The 24,707-nt window shown below is 37.1% G+C and overlaps 1 protein-coding gene and 1 pseudogene across 5 annotated transcripts in view; one reads left to right on the top strand and one right to left on the bottom strand.

Annotated features, from left to right (window-relative positions):
- The window catches only part of LOC125845029 (uncharacterized), a 901,011-nt gene that overhangs the window by 65,299 nt on the left and 811,005 nt on the right, over positions 1-24,707 (top strand). For 4 of the 5 annotated variants that reach the window (XM_049524413.1, XM_049524412.1, XM_049524414.1 and 1 more), the window contains 13 exons: positions 117-230; positions 308-391; positions 3,399-3,449; positions 3,531-3,710; positions 3,799-4,079; positions 4,173-4,541; positions 4,607-4,670; positions 4,848-4,994; positions 6,632-6,736; positions 6,801-6,911; positions 6,987-7,091; positions 11,786-11,855; positions 11,960-12,875. In XM_049524413.1, coding sequence (XP_049380370.1) covers positions 117-230; positions 308-391; positions 3,399-3,449; positions 3,531-3,710; positions 3,799-4,079; positions 4,173-4,541; positions 4,607-4,670; positions 4,848-4,994; positions 6,632-6,736; positions 6,801-6,911; positions 6,987-7,091; positions 11,786-11,855; positions 11,960-12,666 — 2,388 coding nt within the window. In that variant the 3' untranslated portion in view covers positions 12,667-12,875. Of the gene's footprint in view, positions 1-116; positions 231-307; positions 392-3,398; positions 3,450-3,530; positions 3,711-3,798; positions 4,080-4,172; positions 4,542-4,606; positions 4,671-4,847; positions 4,995-6,631; positions 6,737-6,800; positions 6,912-6,986; positions 7,092-11,785; positions 11,856-11,959; positions 12,876-24,707 lie in introns of those variants that run through there. The other variant, XR_007444214.1, reaches the window with a different exon arrangement.
- The window catches only part of LOC125845663 (filament-like plant protein 4), an 11,475-nt pseudogene continuing 4,670 nt past the window's right edge, over positions 17,903-24,707 (bottom strand).

Raw genomic sequence — 24,707 nt, 5'->3', positions numbered from 1 at the left:
TTTCTGTCCTATGTTACAAGCTCGTTCATTCCAATTTTTTACCAGCATATTAAAAGTTAGTTTTCAGCTTAGTTGATCTTTAACTAATTCACCTTTTTCTTCTTTGTTTATTCAAGCGGCTACGTGTTTATCAACAAAGGTGTGAAACTTTTGAAACTATGGTTCATTCCTACACTTCTTGCCCTTATGCGTGGGATGAACCCTGCTATCCACATCGTCTCACTATTGAGGTATGTTTTGCTATATTTAAAAGCTAAATGGTTTTTAAGCAGGTCTGTGTCCGTAAAGTTTTCTCTGGATCTTTTAGGTTCCGGGGGAACGTGTTATAGGATCATATGCTCTAGATGACGTAAAAGACTATGCACCCATTTACCTACCTGCCACTCCTGAGGTAATTCACTTTCTATAATTCAGTTTGTAAAGTTTAAGCAGAGTTTGTACTCACCATATTACTTTTTCATACTTGACCCGAATCCTATTCTTGCTGTTGTCATAGCCTGGTAATACCAACACCTGTTGGTTTGTTGTGTAAATTAGAAAATATCAGAAGTCTGTACTTGAATTATTAATTCTAAAATAATGTTGCCTTAAATATCAATTCTGTTGTCTGAACTAGTTAGACCAGTATACACCAATAACCTAATTCTATATAAAAAAATATTTTCTTGTAACAAAAGACCAACAATATTTTGCTACAAATATTATCATGAATTCCTTAAAGCCGTTTAAATGGAGCTACAACCAGTTTATTGATCAGTTGGAAAGGAAACATACAAGATAAAGGAGAACTTCAAAGGGATTATATTTTATGCTCAATTTCGAAGGTGGAAAGAGGACTTTCACTTCCTTAGCCAAAGAAAAAGGATGCCCGCTAATAACCTTTTCCATTTTTGATTTTTTTTTTCTAATTAAAAAAAAAATCAGAACTCTGCTTATCCTATGTTGTTTCATAACTTTGCTCCTGGTTTGTGCATGTATTTGGTGGTGTATATTGATGATATAGTCATAACAGGTAATGATGAAGAAGAAATTACCAATTTGAAACATAACCTCTTTTAGCACTTTCATACCAAGGACCTTAATCGATTAAGTTGCTTCACATAGGAAGTATGCTCTTAATATTCTTGAGACAGGAATGTCAAATGTAGACCTATTGATACTCTGATGGATCCAAATATTAAATTCTACCAGGTTATAGGAAGCCTAAGTGATCCTGGAAGATATAGGAGGTTGATGGCAAGTTAAATTACCTCAAGGTGAAACAACCTGACATTGCTTCCTGATATATGTTAGAAGTCAGTTATTGGACTCTCCTTGTGACAGTCGTTGGCATGCAGTTATGTGTATCCGTCGACACATAAAATCTGCTCCAATGAAATGACTGTTACCCAAAGACTGAGAGTAATTTGTTGGATATACAGATGCAAATTGGGCAGGGTTGCCCTTTGACAAACGATCCAACTCTGGATAATACATTGTAGTTGAGGGAAATTTATTGTTAGAAAAGTTAGAAACAAATTGTAGTTGCTAGATTGAGTTCAGAAGCAGAATATCAGGCACGAGCTATATGTGAACTCATATAGTTCAAGCAACTACATACAGAATTGAAATTTAGAGAGATTGGTTAAATGGAACTTTGTGTGACAATACTTCATAATGGATCAAATCCATTGCTTCATGAGAGGCCCTAACACTGAGAAATTGATTTGTCATTTTCATCATAGAAAAGATAGTCTCAGAAGACATGTCACAAAGTTCAAGCAGTCAAAGGATCAACACCCAGATATAGAACACGTTGTATATGTAGCAAGTTTGGTACATTTGGTTTGTATGCACCAGCTTGAGAGACTATATTAGAATCTTGTGAATATACTCCCTCCGTTTTAAAAAGAATGACCTCTTTTCCTTTTTAGTTTGTTTCAAAGAGAATGACCCCTTTCCTTTTTTGGAAACATTTTAATTTCAACTTTCCACATGGCATGTTTAAGGCTACAAGATTAAAGGGCATTTTGGTCATTTGACATAACTTTAATTTAGGACGACAAGATTGAAAAGTCTTCTTTATTTTCTTAGACTCCATGCCAAGTCAAACTAGGTCATTCTTTTTTAAACGGAGGGAGTTGCATGTAGCTTGTTTGTTCTTTTTGATTGTGTATTGTAGTTATGTACTAATTTTCTCTCCTTCCCTAAAATATGTACAATTAGTTATTTGAAACCTCAATAGCCGAGGGATCAATCAAGCTTTGTTTTCTCTCAATTTCTCTTTCACAGCATCCATGCAGATCAAGCGAGAAATAGGGCAAGTTGGAGCATAAAGATCCAAATAGGCAATGGTGATACAATTTACTTAGAATTATGTTTAGCCATGTTAATATATTTATCTTAGAGTTAGGCGATGAAGGGGAGTCTTGGCGTAACTGGTAAAGTTGTTGCCATGTAACCAGGAGGTAACCATTCGTCCTGTGGAAACAGTCTCTAGAAGAAATGCAGGGTAAGGTTGTAGACCCTTGTGGTCTGGCCCTTCCCCCATACCCCGCGTATAGTGGGAGCTTAGTCCACCGTGCTTCCTTCTTAGTATATTTAGTTTACGCCCAATGTCTTCTACGAATCTTTTAGGACTGTCAATGATTTATATTCCAATAGTAAATAAAGAGGACTTTGTGTACCTTTTATTTATCTTTATATTTTATTTAATATTGAATTAAGATGACCTTAAAATATGGACAATGAAAATTTATATTGCCTATCTCAACTTATTTGGAATCAAGACATATTTGTTGTTGTTGTGTATATATATAATTGAAGCAGAAACTGCACGTGTCTGTTTGTCTTGTTTTGTCCAATTGTAAGAGATCCTTGATATCTGTTCTTAGTGAATGGTTTTCCACTTTTTGTATGGCTTCATATATAAGGTAGTTTTCTCAACTGGTCGGCATTTGTCACATTATTTTTCAATACATGCTGAAAAAGTACCTTGTGATTTAAATCACTGACACCTGAAATGTTGTAAGATACTTGCTCAAAATAGCAGACAGGTTATTGCCTTGTGAATTGGAGAACTTGGATAAATAAAGTCGAAAGTCTGGCTTGTGTGTAAAAGAGAATTGCAGAATACTACAATCTTGTACTGATCCAAAAAAAAAGTACAAAGTCGATAGTTGATGATCTCTGCATTGTGGTTCTTTTATGTTGCTTTCATCTACTAGTGCTTTCCTAAGGTTTAACACCCTTACCATTCTCTTGTTTTGTTTTGTAACAAGATCCCTTATCATTCTCTTTATATTGATCACAATTCTCTATATTATATTTTATATGAGACCATAATTAATATTTTTCCAGCCATTTATATGCTAATCTAGTTACCTTTCTTACACATGACGTCTGCTTACTTTTTTCAGAAGCCTCAAAGAACTCTGATTGTGTCTGTCCACTCTGAAGGGGCAGTCAAGGTGCATTGATGATGCTTTAAATTTCAAGACCATCATTCTTTTCATGTCTCTTTTATAGTGAGTTTTATTTTACAAATACAGATTCTGAGCATCATTGATTCAAGTTACCATGTATTGAGTGGTTTGAAGGGTCCTCACATCAATGAGTCTAAAGATAAAAAAAACCAGATAGTGAAGCACGAAAATTCTGCTGACTGCAAGGAGAGAATATTGGTGGACATTCCTTATGTTGGCATCTCTCTAATAAGCTCTATGCCAGAGGTACCTTCTATAGTTGTAAGTGAAGATTATTAAATTGTAAGCTTCAATGCAAAATGCTTTAGAGTTGTCATACCAATTCTTTTTTCAGGAACTATTTTTTGCTTGTGCAAGAGACATCACAGTTGATTTCACACAGAGTGTAGATCAACAGAGATTCTCCTTGCAAATCACATCCTTGCAAATTGATAACCAGTTAACATGTACACCTTACCCTGTCATCTTGTCGTTTGATGTTAGTAACGGTATTGCTAGTGGAATTAGGGCAGAAAGTATTTTGGAGAGCTCACGAGAACCAGTTCTTTCATTGGTGGTGACGAAGTGGAAGAATCGGTATCTGTCACTTGTTTCCTTTGAGCAGATAAATCTAAGGTCTGTAACTGATTCAAAACAAATGTACTGGTCTCGAACTCTATCAACATTTATTATGTTGTATCACTGCCTGACTAGTCTATTTTCTTGCAGAGTGGCAGATTGTCATCTTGAACTTGATCAGGATGTAATCTTGAGTTTGTTTGATTTTATTAAAACGTTATCTTCAAGGTTGCAGAGCAGAGTGTTACAGTACTCTAATGCAACAGACCATCCTCTTTTTGATGGTGTTTCTATTATGAACACTTCTAACTCCATAGATTGGGCACCCAAGAAATCAAATGTGAATGAATACTACTCAGTTAATATTCCTGTGTTTCAAGAAAGCAGCAATAGGACCTCTTTGCTACCTTCGATAGTCCCTATTGGAGCCCCCTGGCAACAGATTCACCTTCTAGCCAAAAAGCAGAAGAAGATTTATGTTGAGTTGTTTGATGTGGCACCGATCAAGTTGACTTTAAGGTAATTCATATCATGTTTTCATGTGACTTTACTGTATGCTTATAACATTGAACTACTTCTTGTAGTTTCTCCAGCAGTCCCTGGTTGCTTCGAAATGGAGTGCTTACATCTGGAGAATCTCTTATACATGTAAGGCTATATGAAGGATGGTGGAAATTTGATGATTTTCTAAATTCTTAATCTATGCTTAGTTGTAACAATCAGCTTGAGAAACCATCTTATAACAATACTGTATATTGCTAAATTTCACTTAGCAAAATTCATTATATATGTGCTTCTCAAGACATATGACATTGACTTTCACAGAGGGGTCTTATGGCACTTGCTGATATTGAGGGAGCACAAATTCACCTTAAACAAGTAATCCTTTCACATCAGCTAGCTAGCTGGGAATCCGTTCAAGAGATAATTGTCGAGCATTACACACGACAATTTCTTCATGAGATGTACAAGGTAAATTTTGGCACTCCTTTAACTGTCTTCCCTGTAGTTAACTACTTAACCTCTGCTCCTCCTTCAGTAGATGGAAAGATGGAGAATTTCTCTCCAAATTCTCACACTCGTGTATAACTCAATTGACTGAACTCCTGTCAGAAGTGTGCACACCACTCTGTTGCAGTTTTACTACTTATTCTTGAGCCCCTTTGAAAGAAAATTTCAGTACTTAAGAGCCGTCAGGCTTAGTCAGTAACATGATCTCATCTCTGCTAGGGATTTCAGTGGACTAGTTTCAGTAGAAGAGTTGGAGAATTTGAACACTCAGATATTCTAATCTAAAAGAAAACATTGTTCTTGATACTTCTCCGGGCAAAACCCAACTGCATCTTGAATATTAGGTCTAGGCTAGAGCATCCCAGTTCTAACTCCTGATACAAATGTCAAGCAGAATTTCAAATCCCGGTATAAAGCTTGAGAAGTTGAGTCTGCAAAAGATCTAGGCTTTGCTTGCACTACATATCTGATCTTGCAATGTGAGCTTAATTGAAATAGAACAAGCTTCAAGAAGTCTCATTATATTCAATTTGTACTTTAATGTGAAAGGTGTGTGAAAAGAGGTAATTCCAATAACAGACTAAGTTTCTCGGTGGATATTTTAGAATTGTTACCCATTCTCAACTGGTTTTAGGTGGAAGAGTTTTCTCCACTGTCTGTCTTTGCTGGCATGGCAGAGATTCCCTGTTTTGCTTTTAGGACTCCCTTAGCTGTGCAGAATGTAGAGTAAAGAGAAGGGGAGAAGAGCTTATCCGATCTATCAGATGTAAATGTAAAATATTTTTAATTGGTTGGACCAAAATATACTCTGAACTTTGTGGGAAGACTAATAGATTGAGAATCCAACTTTAAATTATCTGTCAAGGGACCACCTCGATTGCATGTTGTGTTTTGATTGCCGTGTTTCATATTTTTGTACGGGAACTTCTATGGTGTTATACTAAAGAAGATTGTACTAGTTACCTCATTGTTGGTGCCCAATTTTTTTTCTTCATCTGCTGTAACACCTAATGATGGCATCTGGCTTTAAATCAAGTATCTGGCTTTCTTTTAGGCATTACAGATCCTTCACATCATAGTATCTCTCATTATCAACTATCCCAAATGCCTTGGCTATAACTCTTAAAGCTCTATGTAATGTCTCTAAGAGAAAGAAAAGCATAAGCTTGAAGAGAAGAGAGAAGAACCCTGGGATGCTGCAGGAATTAGAGGTGGGAAAACCTAGATATCTTACTATGACTAGACCTGACAATTGACATTACTAATGCTTCTGAACTTCAATCCATTTCTCCGAATACCTAAAACTGAAAGTAGTTTTCCAGCTTAAAATAGTACTTGCTTTTAACTGTGGAATTAACAAATTTCTGTAATGATGTCATACTTGTGATGATTCATAAGAAACCTTCCCGATTAAGTGTTTTTTGTCACTCAGTGCTATTCAGATGAACTAAATCCATTTGCCTATGTTGGCAAATGATTGAAATAGCCAAGCTTTGATTTATTATCATCAATCTGATAGTTCATTTATTAACTGGACAATTTGTTCCTTGCAATGGTCTTAGTGGTTATGGACAATGAAAAATGGTCGTTTTCTGCAGGTATTTGGTTCAGCAGGAGTTATCGGAAATCCTATGGGATTTGCAAGGAGCATGGGTCTTGGCCTCAAAGATTTCTTGTCAGCTCCTGTACAAAGTGTTTTCCAGGTACCTTATGCATTATCTGCTCTTTTACCCTTCCAACTAGATGTAAACCCAGCTCTTTCTGCAGACTCGTGCAGGTTTTATTAAAGGCATGGCACAAGGGACCTCTAGTCTTTTGAGTAACACCGTCTATGCCTTAAGTGATGCTGCCACCCAATTCAGCAAAGCTGCACACAAGGTACTTTTGCATCAAGCAACATTTTCAAATTCTGTATGTTATCTGACCCTCATATTAATTTACTTCATCTTGTAGGGTATCGTGGCATTTACTTTTGATGATCAGGCTGTCGGAAATATGGAAAGACACCAGAAGGGAATATCATCCCATAGCAAAGGGCTGATAAATGAATTTTTTGAGGTATATTATTTTCAGTTCTTAGTCGCATGGGCATAGAGGCCTATTCACTTCCTCTTTTATTCTTTCGACTCTTCATGCCTTTAGAATACTATAGCTCCTTGGAGTCTCACTGTATCTTATGTGTATCAAGACGTCACCGCTAAAGAAGGATTAGCGTGTATTGACAGTTAATGTCTTGCAATTTTGATTCATCTCTTTTTTTTGCAATTCATACCTAAGAAAGGGTTGAAAGAAGACTTGTTTGGTGCCAAAAGAGGAATATGTCAAAAGAGGCAAATGAAGTGTTCATCAAGAGAACCCTGTTGAGTGTTCATCAAGTTGGTGGTTTATGTCCAAAAACCCGGGATAGGGAGTGGGTCACCTTCTTATAACATTGTCTGGTTGTTGTGTTGTTTTTTAGTAAATGTGAGAAGTATAGGAGAAAAATACTACTGAATTGTGTATCTACATTATTACACAGAGACTCTATTTATAGACAATATAATACAATTCTTTACCAAGTAGGATACTATATATTATTCCTATTCCTATTCTAAGTAGGATTGTGTATACCTATTCCTTTTCTACCCCCCCCCCCCCCCTCAAACTGGTGCATACAAATCATATGTACCTAACTTGTTGCAAATGTAATTAGTACGAGGACCATTGAGGGACTTGGTGACGATATTGCAAGTTAACCACATGACTTCACAAATTTTGTAACAATATCTCTTTCTCTGACAAAGTGACTATCAATCTCAACGTGCTTAGTCCTGTCATGAAACACTAGATTTCTTGTGATATGAAGGGCCGCTTGATTATCACACACAAGTTCCATATGATCGATTTTTCCAAACTTTAGCTCTCTCAGCAACTGCTTGATCCAAACTAGCTCACAAGTTGCTACAACCATTGCTTGATATTCTATTTCTGCATTAGATTGAGAGAGCAACCATTCTATTTCTTACTCTTCCACGACACCAAATTACCTCGTCCTAAAACACAATATTAGGATGTAGAATGTCTATTAGAGGGTGATCCTACCTAATCAACGTATGTATGTTCAATGATATGGTCATAGCCTTGATCCTCGAAAAGTAGTCCTTTATCGGGAGCTGACTTTATATATTGCACAATACGAGTAACTGCATCCCAATGGCTATTACAAGGGGAAGTGGAAAGTCCTCTTTCAGTTGTGGTCTAGTTGCGCTCTGTCGGTTAAAACCAACTACTTCACAACAAGAGATCGTATTGATGCTATCTTGTTAGGAGGTCGTAAACTTAGGCTTAGAGCCTGATGCTCGTCCAAGAGAAAGATTACATCCCGTCTTTAAAGCAATTATCTGTGACTCCTTAGGTTAGGAGAGCTCCTTTCTAATTTTTGTTCTATCGTTAAGAGAAGGATCATATGCCTAGTCCCAAGTTAAACAACATAACACCTACAAGAAAAGAGATATCAGGTCTAATTGCTGTGAGATAATTCAAGTTTCCAACCTATAGTCTATACCTTTCCGGATTACTAAGTGGCTCCCTTTGTCCTTGAAGAAATTTAACTTTTGGATCCATAGGAGTGTCAATGGGTTAACATCCCAACATTCTTGTCTCTTTAGAATGTCTAACGCATACTTGCGCTGGGAAATAACAATACCTTATCTAGATTGAGCAACCTCAATATCTAGAAACTACTCCAGTCTACCGAGGTCCTTAGTCTGGAAATGTTGAAAGAGATGTTGCTTCAAATTAGTGATACCGTCTTGATCATTAACCAAATAAATACATAGATTTGGTGTTGAATGCTCACAAAACACAGAGTGATCAGCTCCATTATTAGTCATGCGAAACTCTTGAATTACTGTGCTGAATTTTTCAAACCGGGCTCGAGGAAACTATTTCAGACCATAAAGTGACCTATACAATCGACATACAAGGCTAAGACTCCCTTTGAGCAACAACTAGGCGGTTGCTCTGCATGGACTTCTCCCTCAAGATTACTAGATAGGCATACTTATCATTCTTACTGTGCAACTGATGAAGAAGCCAATGACGAACGATAGCCATAGATAGAAAAAGATGGATAAATGCTATTTTATCCACGGGAGTGTATGTGTCACTATAATCTAGCCCAAATATTGGAGTATACCATTTGGCAACAAGGTGAGCATTTAAGTGATCAACCTGACCATCTAGACCAATTTTGATTGCATAAACCCAGTGGCAAGCAACCGTATATTTACCTATAGGAAGAGAGACAAGCTCCCAAGTACCACTCGTATGTAAAGCAGACATCTCATCAATCATAGCCTGCCTCCATCCAAAATGAGAGTGTTTCACCTAAAGTCTTAGAAATGGAAATAGAGGACAAAGATGATCCAAAGGCATAATGTGGTGAATGATGATGATAACTCAGGAAAGTATAATGTGGGTTAGCATTTCAAGTGGATCGTATACCTTTTTAAAGTGCAGTCGGTTGGCTACAAGGAGGCAAGTCTGTAGTAGGAGCAGGGTCCAACGCATGAATTGAATCATCTGAGACTAGTGTTGGATGCGGACGACGATGATAAGTCAGGAATGGTGGCACTACAACTGGAGATGTAAAAGTAACCACAGATTCCTCAAAAGTCAGTACATGTACGACCTGAAGTATGAGTAAGACATCAGGATGATCAAAAGATGTATAGTAATGTTGAGATTCAAAGAATGTGACATTGGCAGACTTCAATGGGTTATCGGCTGAAAAAGATTCTATCATATGGAAACACACTTGAGATGGAAGCCTTTATGTTAAGAAGCTATATATTAAGGAGGTGAAGGAGCATCCAGGTGGTAAGCTTAGCCCCTGGAAGTAGATTTGGAGGAACAAGGTGCCAACCAAGATAAAGAGTTTCCCTTGGTTGGTTGCCAAAAGAACATGCTCCACACATGAGAAATTGAAAAGGAGGGGTTTCTATATTGCCTCTTGGTGCTCTCTCTGTAATGAGACTGAGGAAACCAACAACCATTTGTTCCTCCATTGCAGAGTGACAACACAATTGTGGAACCTTTTTTTGGGACCAACACATGCATAACGGATTATGCCTGAGCATACAGCAGATCTACTTTGCTGATCCAGCAGAAGGGGGAGAAAATCTAAGACAAATTGGTGGAATATAATACCATCATGCATTTGGTGGTCTATTTGGAAAGAAAGAAATAGCAGATGCTATTATAACAAGGCTAATTCAATAGAGAAAGTCAAATGGAACTGCTTGACTACTTTTTATTTTTGGTGTAAAGAGGATGGGATAGAAGAAGATGCACAAATTTTGGATTTTATAGGCACTTTGTAATTTATTAGCTTTTTTGTTTTTTTCTCTTGTTGGAAACCAATTTTTCGAGGTCTCCATCATGTCCTTAATGTTGAGGAATACAACATTATCTTTCTAAAGAAAAAAAAAGTATCGATGAAGACCAGGTAAATAACAACGATACCCTTTTTGAACTCAAGAGTAATCAAGAAACACACATTTGAGAGCATGGGGGATAATTCATCTTTCTTTGGGGCTAAGTTATGAGCATGTTCTCCCAAAGACACGAGGGGGATAGAGTAGAGATGTGACTGAGGAAATAGTATGGAATGTGGAACCTGATTCTGAATAGAAAGATCAGGGTATTCTATTAATTAAATAATAAGACGCAAGAACTACATCGCCCCAAAAACGCAATGAAACATGGGATTCAATGAGAAGTGTGAGTAGTCTCAATGAGATGTTTATTCTTCCTTTACACCATTCTGTTGAGGGGTGTATGGACAAGATGTCTGGCGAATAATTCCTTGGTGAATCATAAACTCCTAAAATTGGGAAGACAAGTGTTCTAAGGTATTATCACTATGAAAACTATGAATAGAAACTAAATGGACATGCCAAAATTCAAGTTAGTGGGGAAATTGATGATGATGGCACATTGTATTGGTACAAGGTGGATGAAGTGGAGCTCATCTCCAGAGTTCTGTGTGATAAGAAGATGTCACCAAAACTTAATGGTAAGTTCTACAGGATAGTGGTTAGACCAATAATGTTGTATGGGGCAGAGTATTGGCCCGTCAACAATTCTAATGTTCAAAAGATGAAAGTTGCAAAAATGAGAATGCTTGAGATAGATGCATGGGCTTGACACAACTTCAGCTTACCAAGGACATGACGTTAGATAGGAGGTTATGGAGGATACATATTAGGGTCTAGGGCAAGTAGATAGTTGAGTGTTGTCTCACTTACCCTTTCATACTAGTAGTCATAGTAGTTTCTTGGTCTTCCATTTTTGTTACTATTTGTTGTTTCTTCTACTTCTACTATAGTATTATTTTGTTATAGTTATTGTTCTTTTGTTAGATGGCTTTGTCATGCTATCTTTAATATTTTGTCGTCGCTTCTTCACTTTGGTATTTCTTTCCATAGTTGCTTTTCAATGTTTTCCTTGAGCCGAGGTCTTTTAGAAACAACCTATCCTTCCGAGACCTCACTTGTGGGGTTACACTGGGTATTTTGTTATTTTTGGTGCACTCGTGAGATTTCTATTTGTATGGATGAATGTCTGACCATGGTAGAGAACGATCTACTTTTGTAGGTTCTCTTTTTTGGTTTACTACTTTTATATGGGAGTTTCCCCCTTTAATTAATAAAATTATTCCTTCATTAAAAAAAATATTAAAAAAATTGGTACCTCTTTTTGATTTGTAGGGTCTGACTGGTCTATTGCAATCACCTATTAAAGGGGCAGAGAGACATGGCCTTCCAGGAGTACTCTCAGGTATCAAGTTTATCCATGCTATTCTTCTGGTCACTATTGCAGGAAAATTGAAGCTCCTGGGAATTGAAAGGACTTCTCTTAGATAATATATTTTTTCCTTGCAGGTATAGCTCTTGGAGTGACTGGACTGGTGGCAAGACCAGCAGCCAGTATCCTTGATATCACCGGCAAAACTGCACAAAGCATCAGAAATCGAAGCAAACTGCATAATCTGGGATCTCATCGCTTTAGGGTCCGATTGCCAAGGCATTTAAACAGAGAACTTCCTTTACGGCCATATTCTTGGGAAGAAGCAATTGGAGTATCTGTACTTAGAGAGGCTGAAGACCATGTTAAGCTCAAAGACGAAACATTAGTAGTGTGTAAAGCTCTTAGACATGATGGGAAGTTTGTTATCCTCACTGAGAGACTTATATTAATCGTGTCTTGCCCCAGTATAGTAAAATACAGAATGCCCGAGTTTCAAGGAGTGCCTGCTAACCCAGAATGGTTGGTGGAAACAGAAATCGGGATGGATAGTGTAATTCATGCCGATAACGACGACGATGAGGTACATATTGTGGGAAGTAGCTCAGACGCATTGTTAAGGCAGAACCATATCTCACATAAAAGAAGCTGGGGACCAAAGGGAAAGAGATGGAACAACAATCCTCGCACATCGCTTCCGCTACTCCAGACTAATTTGGTTTTCACATCAAAAGATGAAGCAGAAGACTTCCTGCAGGTACTTCTATCTACAATTGACAAAGCAAAAGAAAAAGGTCGGAGCTCTGTGCATCTTCTTCATCAAAGTAGTCTCAGACAACTATAGAAAGATGTAAAGGATCCAAGTAATTTTCCATCTGTACATTGTACATTATGTACATAATCTACTTTACCCCTCTTATGTTAATTTATGTCCATAACTGTTCAATTAGTGTAGGACTTCCAATTCTTTAAAGGCACAGTCCTTCTCTCGCAGACTCTTCGCAAATCAACAATAGTTTGAATCAAAATTAAATGAAATTGTGTTGGTTTTTTTGTTTTTTTTGTCAGTGGATATACAGAAAATGGTCACTACGAAATTTTACCAAGTCAAATGTTGTATATTGGTTGAGCTGCGATGCATGGTGATATGATTCTTAGGAAATCTTCCAATTTTAATTATATTTTGGGAAATTCACTTCTTAATTCATAAGGTAAAAGTTTAACCCTTGATTTCTATTTAGACGGAGGTTAAATTCACGTCTGAATCATTGAAGGGCCATTTGCAAGAATACCCCTGTTTTGGGGTGATTTTTAATTTTTGGTCGTTAATCTTTGTTCTTTAGCACTTCAAATAACAAAATTGGACAAAAATTTACCCTAGTGTTAAAAAGAATCACTAGGTACAGCCGTACAGGTTATGCCTTAAAAGACATAAATTCAGCTTTAGAATCTTATGTCTTAAAAAGTTCATACACATTTTATGTTAAGCAAGAAGAGAAAAAGGCCCCTAGGCTATGTGTTATACAAGTAGAGGGGACAATATGTCATATGTTGTAAACTTATAATTGTCGAGAGGTAGGATAAGACAATAGGGATCAAACTCTCGTTACATTTAGATAAGATGTGGTTAAAGTTTCCTCCACTCTATAATACGTATATTACCCTAAAATGGGACCTACTGCTATGAACACATGTTATGTCACGTCTATCTACATGATATTGCAATGTGAAGATACAGACGAAACAGCTAAAGTCGAATCAGAATATTTTACTGAAGCAGAAACGATAGGATCGTAAGAAGAAAAATGCTATATGCCTATCCGTATTATGTAGAATAGCCCGACCCTTGAGCGTGGATCCCTTTCTTTGTCCCCCTTTGATTTTTGTCGATCTCTCTTGAACTGCACACAACTTTTCCCTATCCTCATATAAGTATGACGGTCCATTCTGATTGGGTCAAGGATTGGATTTCATGTCATATACATGGTGAATTATATTATGTCAATATTTAGGTGATTCCTTTTGAAAGATTTAGTTTATTTTCAAGTCTAAATGTTTGTTTGAATCAATAAATTTGAAGAATATATCTTCCATGTTGTGATCTATTATTCATGTTTCATTGTATATTATGTGTAACAATTGAGGAAGTTTTGGATCGGATCTAGAAATAGAAGCTTAATTAATTAGATATTTCTATTTCATTTGCACTTTACGTGTTTACTATTCTAAGTTTGTCAATTATCATTTGAGTCTTTTTATTTACTTTTTAGTCTCTAATGCTAGTCACATTTATAGTTGTCACAAGTTGAGTCTGTTAGATTATTTTTTGGGTCTCGTTAAATAGTATTTGTATTTACATTTACTAGGTTATCTTGAATGAATATCTTGATTTTAACTTTTATTCTACTTTTCTTTCTTTGTTTTCTTATTTTCATCTTTTCATGGTGGTTCCAACATTGCATTTCATTGTATCACATATATTTATCATGGTGAACTTGTGAGTGATTTTATGTGGATCTTGTGATTGATGACTTTATCCAGCGTACTGTTGTTTCGAAATTATCGGAGTGTTGTACTTGAGCTATGAACTATTTAAATTGTAAGCTGTTAGGTTGGGCTGGTTTTATGCAGGTTGTTGTTGTGGAGGTTCGGTTGGAGTGAAAGGGGTAGCCATTTTCTATATTCTTAGCATGGTGTTTAGTAGTTTGCTTATTGAGTACCGTGCGGTTTGGAACTCATCCCTCTGCTCCGGGGCGCCAAATCCATGGGCTATAACACACGAAAAATCGAAGATTTTGGGTAATTCCTAAAAAAGGGTCTGTAAAGGCAGAAATAAGCATTAAAAATATGATGTGAGTATATGTGGTGGTTCCCCAAATCATTATAGAGGTCATCATAAAGTTTTTCATGTAAAATATTTTGGGTGCTCCGGGCGCCAGATCAATGGGCTGTACACACGAAAAATCAAGGATTTTGGGAAATTCCTAAAAAAGGGCTTGTAAATGCGGAAATAGACGTTAAAAAATAATGTGAGTACATGCGGTGGTTCCCCAGCTCATTACAGAGTTCCTCATAAAGTTTTTTGAGAATACAATTTTGGGTGCTCTGTGGCGCCAGATCCATAGGCTATATAACACACGAAAAATTGAGGATATAGGTTATTTCCTAAAAATGGGCCTGTAAATGCGGAAATAGGCGCTAAAAATGGTGTGAGTATGCGTGGTGGTTCCCCAACTCATTACGGAGGTCCTTTTTAATTTTTTTGAGAAAAAAACTTTGGTTGCTCTGGGCGCCAGAACCATGGGCTATACACACGAAAAATCAAGGGTTTCGGGTTATTCCTAAAAAAGACTTGTAAATGCGGAAATAGATGTTAAACAATGGTGTGAGTATACGTGGTGGTTCCCCAACTCATTACGGAGGTCCTCATAAGTTTTTTTTGAGTGCTCTAGGGAACCAGATCCGTAGGATATAACACACGAAAAATTGAGAATTTGGATAATTCCAAAAAAAGGCCTGTAAATGCGAAAATAGGCATTAAAAAAATAGTGTAAGTATACATGGTGGTTCCCCAACTCATTCAGAGGTCCTCATAATTTTTTTTGAGAAAAAGATTTTGGTTGCTCCGGGGCGCCAGATCCTTGGGCTGTACCAAACGAAAAATCAAGGATTTTTGGTAATTCCTAAAAAGGGGATTGTAAATGCAGAAATTTGAGTTAAAAAATCGTATGAGTACATGTGGTGGTTCCCCAACTCATTACAGAGGTCCTCATAAAGTTTTTTGAGAAAAAAAATTGGGTGCTCAGGGCGCCAGATTCATGGGCTATAACACACGAAAAATTGAGGATTTTGGGTAATTCCAAAAAAGGGCCTGTAAATGCTGAAGTAGACGTTAAAAAATGTTGCGAGCATGCGTGGTGGTTCCCTAAATCTTTAAGAAGGTCCTCATAAAGTTTTTTGGAAAAAAGATTTAGGGTTCTCCAGGGCGCCAGATCCATGAGCTACACACAAAAAAATGAGAATTTTGGGTAATTCCTCAAAAAGGGCGCCTGTATATGCCGAAATAGGCATTAAAAATGGTGTGAATAATGTTGTGGTTCCCTAATTCATTACGGAGGTCCTCATAATGCTTTTTGAAAAAAAAATTGGGCTCTTCGGGCGCCAGATCCATGAGCTATATAACACACGAAAAATCGAGCATTTTGGGTAATTCCTAAAAAAAGACTTGTAAATGAAGAAATAGGGGTTAAAAAAATGATGTGAGTATACGTGGTAGTTCTCTAACTTATTACGGAAGTCCTCATAAAGTTTTTTGACAAAAAAATTCAGGGTGCTCCGAGGCGCAAGATCCATGGCTATAAGACATGAAAAATCGATGATTTTGGGTAATACCTAAAAAAGGCCAGTAAATGCTGAAATAGTTGTTAAAAATGATGTGAGTATACATGGTGGTTCTCCAACTCATTATGGAGGTCCTCATAAAAACTTTTGAGAAAACAATTTTGGTTGTTATGGGTACCAGATCAATAGGTTATTACACACGAAAAAAATGAGGATTTTGGGTAATTTCTAAAAAAGGACTTGTAAATGATGAAATAGGCGTTAAAAATGGTGTGAGTATACGTGGTGGTTCCTGAACTCATTACTGAGGTCCTCATAAATATTTTTGGGAAATTTTTCTTAGGTGATCCGAGGCGCTATCAATGGACTATAACACACGAAAAATTAAGGATTTTGGGTAATTCCAAAAAGAAGTTTTTCCAGTAAAATGAACACTGAAGGATTCAAAGTGATGTGAATTCATGCTTTTGAATAGCTATGAAAACTACAAAGACTCAAGAAAGCAACTAGAATGACCAAGAACAAGATTCCCAAGTGGTAACTGATTGTCGATGAACAGTCAACCAAACCCAAGATTTTCAGAAAAAATTTAGAAGGAACCACAGATGACTCTATGAAACAAGACAGCATACCATGTCAATTTTCTGCTGAATGTTTCTCAAAGTGAGAGAGTCTTTCCATTATATAGAGAAAATAAAGATTACACATCCCTAAAGATTCGCCATTCCTATTCCTAAAGATCAGCTATTCCTATCTCTACAAATCTGCTATTCAATCCCTCTAAATTTGTCTTGCTATCCCTCCAAATCAGTTATTCTATCACAATATATATTCCTTTGATTCTACAACAAATGTTTATGATCATGTTAATTTATATCACTATATAATTACATTAATATATACAATTATTTAGTTGTCCATCATGCTAACAGGGTCCTCACCAGCGGAGGTATTAGGTATAAATTACAAAAAAAAATATTAAAGCCCACTCTTGCATCCTTTGAAAATGAGATGAAAAAGAGTTCCATGGGGAAAATGGAAGAGTTGACATCTCTCCAGCAACAGCTTTGAGTCTCTTCTCGATCTTTCTGAAGTGAATTAGTAGTTGATCATTTATATCAGCCACCATGGAATATGTGTGTTTCTTTTTCTTCTTGCGTGTCTTTGGACTGCTGAAACTTTTTGGCCTTTAAGCATTGAATCTGATAATTAGATAAGGTAATGTTACCATTATTCACAAATTCTAATGGCATAAGGTCTATCAGCTTAAAAGATATCTTTTATTAGTCCTTTGGGGATGAATAAGTACGGTGCCTTTAGCCTAAACATGGCTATTTGTAAAAACCTTTCACGCTAAACACGTTAGTAATTTCTTTGTCAGAAACACAGTTAGATGATAGGAGGCTATATACAGTTGACATTTGTTATTTTCCCCACAAGTTTAGTAGCACAAATATGTTGTATGATATAGAAACTTATAAAGCCATTGTCAGATATGAAACCACAAGAAACTTAACTGACAACACCACGGAACATGTAGCATTAAATTCAAGGCATGTCATAACCTTTCCATGAGTAATGAGCTCAGTAAAAGTACCCTGACTGAAGCAATTCTGTTATGCATATAGTTCAAGTAGATTTTCCTTAATTATGTCTATTCAGAAGCTTAGCAGGTTGACAAGTAGTGCCACCGCACCAATCCAGCAAACAACTCCATACTGAATCTCAACCTTGGCCAATTAATCTATCACTGATATGGTTTCTTGACACTGAGCTAGCTTCTCTGCTGCAGCTGTTAAGTCTGAAATTTTTTATGTCAAAGTTCAGTTGCATAGCATCACTATCACTGAAATCTATTGTCTTTTATTGAGTTAATGTGAAATTAGATCAAAAGTCCAGACAACCAACAAGAAACACAATCTTTTTCTGACTAAATTTAGTTCTGTAAACTACTGCATCAAATACACAACTACAATGGATTGGATTAATCACTTATTACAAAGCAAGAAAGCTACCTGGTTGGTCTTGGCATCAAGATCAGCAGCAGTCTCCATCCTGATTCAAACAGGAAATTCAATTAAATACAGTTTAAGTGCCACTAAACATAAATCGACAAGCAATGCTGGTCAACAGAGCAGTGGGTAACGAGCAGTCTAGTCCTACACCCTTTATATAGACAGCAAATAATAATATACCCAGTGTAATGTCACAGATGGGGTCTAGGGAGGGTAGAGTGTATGCAGACCTTACCTTTACCCCATGAGAGGTAAAGAGGTTGTTCCCGAAAGATTTATATAGACAGCAAACTCCAGGTAAATGAAGAACCTTAATCAGGGGGAAAACTCACAAGAGACCCTGACATCGGATCAGCTATAAATTATTGAAATCACATAGAAACATATTTTTTTCCTTTTCCTTCCGTGTTACCCCCTATGTTTCATTTTGTGGGTGGGTCCGGAGTATGAGAGTTGCACAACTTGATTTTCTACGCAAATTCAGACATAGAATCTTTAAGTCTAAAATAAAATTTTAAGAAACTACATAAAAAGTACAATAAGTACTAAAAGTTAATAATTCAAAATACAAGACAATCATGGTCAAAGAAAAAACTGACTTTTTTCATCCAAAGATTAGGGGGTTGGAGCAAAATTCACTGATACACAAAAACTTTAAGTATTTGAGATATCAGTAGCTAATTCCACACTAAAGTAAAATCCATTCGATAGGACGAAGAACAATGTGATAACTTTAAAAACTAATTTTGACAGTCAAATTTTTATAATTCCAGGCCAATGTGGATAAAAAACCACTAACCTTTGTTACTCTTCGAGATCCTTGCAACTAGCTAGGGTATCCTGATGATTCTTCTTTTCCTCTTGAAGCTCATTATCAAGCTTCCTATCGCCTGAAGACGGTTGACTTCAGTTTGCAACTCCTCAGTCTGAGTGTTTCAAGGAATTGTATGACTCTGCCATGCATTTGAGCTGAATTTCAGCCAAACTGTTTGCCTTTTGAGCAGATACCAATTGTGACTTAACCTCTGCTAGGAGTTTGTCACTCCCCGAGCCTACACCCTGGGCGGGACTGGCACTTGAAGACCATTGATGGCCCCAAGCGAACCCTTGGCCTGGCATACTTAGCTCAGTGGAAGACGTACTCAAATAACCAATCTCAAATAACAACTTAAAGAATAATAAACTGGCCAAAATGGCACTTAAGTCATTAAACAACATCTGAAGGATAAAGAAAGACATCTGCTCTACTAACTTACTAACTATTTGTTTGTCTATGAAGCCTCTAAAATACTGAGAGGTATGTTGGGACAAACCCAACAACATCCTAATAAATGAAGGACTAAAAGTAAATAAAAGAGTCATCTGGAATGCAAGGAGGCTCACCACTGACTCTAAGCTGCTCAACTGGATCAACGAGATGCCAGATGTTGATCCTAGTTACCTGCGTCTGCATCATAATAAGATGCAGGCCAACTGGAATTAGTACATTGAATGTACGAGTACGTGAGTTGGAATGTTAAGCAATACATAGGCTAGAAGGAATCTGAAAGAAACTGAATAATTTACCTGACTCGACTCAACTCAACCTGACTAACTCATTTCAATATAAAGCAATTTAAAACAAGTGCAATATAAAGAAAAGTTGTTTAAAAACATGTTATAAACTTTGTGGGTATGCAAAGATACAATAAAATTGAGATGTATGTAGAAATACAAATGAACTAATATATATAAAAATACAATAACTATTGTGGGAGTTTCTCTAACCGACAACCATCACATAAGAACTATAGTGATGATACATTGATCAACCTCACGCTGCTAGAGCATCTTATACCCGGCCAAAGGTATAGAACCTGAACTACCTAATGGATCCACTAGTCTAATTTGAAAAGGATTCATCTAAAAAGTATGAACCTCTTCTACCCATGATGGCTACATGGTTCTATGGGGGCTGTGGGTTCTTTGAACGCTCCCCCAATTCGGTGCTCAATACTACTCCCAAAAATGTACTGGCTCTTATGTTTTTAAAACATATTTCCTCTGTGATTTGAGATTAGTGCTCAAAAGAACTTAGCTCAAAGGCTATCTTGGAAATCAAAGTTTCCCTTCTTGCTTCATTTAGAAAGCGATTACTCTTTTCTGAAAACTAGCCTGAAGGCTCTTTGGAAATCTCAGTTTCCAATCTTGTTTAAATGTGAAAACATTTCTTTTAAACTTCTTGGGAATACATTGTCCCCATATAACTCTTTGAAGAAAAGAACTTCAAACCATAGCTTTTACTCTTGATTAACTTCAAAACTTAAGTCTTAAAACGACGTTAAAACATTGTTAAAGACCCTTGAAAACTTTAAGAAACTTTGCTTTGCTTTGACTTGCTTCATTAACTTCTAAATTTGACTCTTAACTTCTTTGACTTTGAACTTAACCTTCCTTGAATTGAATTATGGATTCAAGGTTCATGATATCATGTTTATGGATGATTTCATGATGTTTAGATGTACTTTAGAGTGTTGGAATTGACTAGGAAACATAGGTACATCACTTAGGAACAAGTACAAGAAGGTGGGGAACAAAATGGGGAGAACTGGCGTCCCTGGCGCTCTGAGAGGCGCCAGCCCTCAAACGTCATAGAGACTGCTGGGGGCGCTGGCTCGCGCGTCGCCCCAAGGGGTGGACTTTAGAGTCCCTTTTGGGGCGCGCTGGCTGGCGCGGCGCCCCACCCCCTTCCCCAGGTTTTTTTGACGATTTTCTTCTCTGTTTTTCATCTCTAAACCCTCCTAACTTCCATAGTTCTTTCCCCAAACACTTAAGATCATTTATACCCTAAATACCCAATAGATTAACTAGAAAAACAATTCGGAAACACGAATCAAATCAATACTAGGCATTCAACAATCAACCAACAAAAATTCAACAATGTTCTTCAAGAACTTCACTTTCTTAACATTCAAACAACCCCAATCTTTGCTGAATTGAACAAGTCGGTGTGTGGGTGAACTAACCCAACACGAAAAGATCTCACATACGTTAATAGGGATCACCCCCGATGAATTCCACTCCAAACGCTTGACATTCTTGGCCTTGGCTTTTCTCCCTTTCTTTCTTCTTTTCTCTTTTCTCCAAGCCCTAAGCGTGAGTTTAATTTTTATAATCTGACTAAAATAAGTTTTTACCCCAATAAATCCCTAAAAACGAATTAGGAAATAAATTAGAGAAAAGACTACTTTGCCCTTCCCTAAATTCAGATTAGACAATTTTGTATTCCAACAGCCTAACTTCCAAAGGACATAACTAACTCATATGATGTCGAAATTGCGCAAATTTGGAGGCGTTGGAAAGATATCTCCAAGGGCAAAGACTTTGCCCTTCCCTAAATTCGGATTAGACAATTTTGTATTCCAACAGCCCAACTTTCAAAGGACATAACTAACTCATATGATGTCGAAATTGCGCAAACTTGGAGGCGTTGGAAAGATATCTCCAAGGGCTTTCCAACCATATCAAGATATGCTCCTAACTCATCCTGAGCTAGGAGTTATGGCCGTTTGAAAATGGCCAAAACTCACTTTCTTAACTTAGACAATTTCTAGATTTCCTTATTCTTTCCAAAAAAATCAATATTTTCATATTTTAAACTCTTTATAGTCATTTCTAGGTGCGAGATGTTACAGCCAACTGGGATTTAGTGCCCTCCAAGTTCTCAGAGCATCTAGCAAGATCAAGAGCCATATTTTCCTTCTCTAATTTCAATTGTTCAACCTCCTCCAACGAGCACTTCAAAGAGCAACATGTTGACTCTGAAGACTTCCTTCATGAGGAATGTCTAGATCAGAAGTCGAATCAGAAAAATGAGCACAACAGTTTGCATAAACCTCTCCTGAGTGCTAAAGACCTTTATTTTCGGGTAAAGCAACCTTGTCTATGCAATCAGAAGTACTTATTTCTGTTTCAGAATTCTTGTAACCATATTGAAGTGTAGTTGGCTCGCATTACTCAGTAGATGAGATAGATCAAGGACAAAATTCACCATAATCAACCTGTTGCTTATTACCTCAACATGAGTGGCCGAAAAATCATCTAATTTTTCATTGATTCCACTTCCATCAGGAGTTGTTCCCTGGATCATTTGCTTCTTTGCCCAGAAATAGTACAAAGTCATGAATTTGAGACATAACATCTGCTAATTCTTTGCTAATACCATGGATGTCACTCATTGCAGGACTTACTACAGAAGACAGTAATTTCCTTCTCTAAATTTGCCTCGCCATCATCAAGAGAGGGCTGAGATTCAGTACCAGTCTTCGAGGAAAGAGTTATCTCAACAATGCTCTTAGTTGATTGCGGTACGACGGCATTGCGCATTTCCTGCACAATCTCTCTGAGATCCTCTTGAATTCTTTGAATGTCAGCTTCCTTTGACAAAGACTCCAAAACAGTTGAAATTCTTGATTGGAGCTTCATGGAAATGGATGTATCTGAAAGAGGTTGATGACTTTGTGATGATACTACCTCGTTGCGAGATGCATTATCTCCTGATACACTTGTCTCATTATGTTCTTTCAGCTGAGAATCTGGGCTTGTGGTGACATGCATGGAGGTGTCAACTTTTGTAGTTTCGGGTCTTGCATTATTTGGAATATCTGGACTTAAAACTGCTCAATTTGCGTCACTGGACTGATAAGCTAATTTCTCCATCTCCAAAAAGTCATCCATGAGATCCGGCTTGCACTCTCAGATTTATGTGGACTGTCAGAGTTCTTTTCCTTCTTGACATTGGAGAGGTCAGACCTTAATGCTGTCGTCCAAGAGCTAGCACAACTAACATTATCGTCATTTCCATCTTCAGACATGGAAGCCAATCTTGGAAGATGATTTGCTTCATGGCTAAAGGAACCCTCAGAAGGTTGTCATCGAATAGTGGACTTTTGTGGGCTTTTCTGTTCAAAATTTGATTGCAGCTGTGCTTCCAAACTCTGAAGCTTGCTGGACGTCTTCACTGTTCCGATGTGCTTTCTTCTTTCAACATCTTTGTTTCCTCATTGCCAAAAGGTGTTCCGTTAATTGTTCATTCTCTTTATGGAACTTCTGCAAACTCTAAAATTGTGGACTATAGAAGGCCTTCCTTGGGATTTCTTTACACGGCTGTCCCCGTAATCTCTACGCAAACTCTCAATCTCAAGCTTTATTTGGGCCAAGGTTGCAGGCCCAGGTAACTTCTTCCGGACAAGACCACGTAATCTCTGACACTCTGCTTCCAATTTTGCAGTTTTCTTCACTACCTCCAAGTGTTGTTTATTTGCAACTTCGGCAGACTGTACACTCATATTTTTCTCCTCATTACAAATTTCTAGTTCCTTTGAGTTAATATGGAGTTCACATTTCAGAGAATTTATTTCCCTTCCACATGACTCAATATTGCTCTTCAACATCTCTATTTCTGCTTCAGCAACATGCTAGAACGCTCCTGCAAAGAGCTTGAGAGTGCAGAATTTTCTGCTGCAGACCTGAGTAACTGTTGACTTCAAACTCATGCTTCATTTTGTCAAACTGTTTGGGGCTTTATTCGGAATCACATCATGCAGCTTCTGTTCATGCTCTTCTTTCAAATTACGTATATGCCGCATGCTGCACCATCCAAATGTGATGCGGGTCTTCAGCAGTAATCTTTAAAAGAGTGACGGATTCCAGGTGATTTTTCAGTGTCGCGGCTTCTGACTCAATACAGAGAAAAACTCAAACCTATCGAGAGAGATGTCAATAAAATAACTCAATACTAAGAAGTTACATAACACTTATTACAAGAAAAACATAAGTCAATAAGGAACATCACCTCAGACAGCTTAAACTTTAAGCGTGCTATTTCACCAGGTGGTTCTCCTTATTAGTCATTTCTAACTGCCCAGCAGACAACTTTTCATTCAAATCCTCCTCTAAGCCGAAGCACTTGTTCCTCAAGAGAGTAACTTGATCCTCCAGTCCAGTCAAATGTGAATAAGATTCAACAGAATTTTCACATACTTTTTTTTTTTGATAACCGACAAATACATCGGTGACCCGCCCTTTGGACCAATCGGTTTCTTGATTTGCTGTTTACTCTAAAATACACCGGAAACCAAAACATAAACCACCAAGACAAGACAAATTGAATGAAGATTTCTCACATAATTGTCAAAACAATTCGAGATTCATTTACCAAACTGAAAACTATGTCTTCTTCTTCTAGCACCCATAAGATTGTAATGTAGAGAACTAGAGAAGCAAACAAAATTTCAGAACTAAACTAGAACTTATAATTTGTCGGGTTAATTTTAAGACCACCATCCATCAAATCTCAACCTAAATTTAAGCCTCAAAATTTAGATAAATGCAGTAGTTCTTTGCAAGCATTGACCAAATTAAGCAGCAATTTTTTAGACAAGTCCTTGTAGATTTAAAGGTCAACATGGAAGCCTTGTTGTAGATGCAAACGGAAATCCAGAGGTCAAGGAGCAAGCATAAGATAAAAAAAGAAATAGACTTGTACACA

Source organism: Solanum stenotomum, chromosome 11, assembly GCF_019186545.1.
Source record: "Solanum stenotomum isolate F172 chromosome 11, ASM1918654v1, whole genome shotgun sequence".
Classification (NCBI taxonomy): domain Eukaryota; kingdom Viridiplantae; phylum Streptophyta; class Magnoliopsida; order Solanales; family Solanaceae; genus Solanum; species Solanum stenotomum.
Note: the sequence above shows the minus strand (reverse complement) of the source record. Positions and strands in the feature narration are given on the sequence as shown.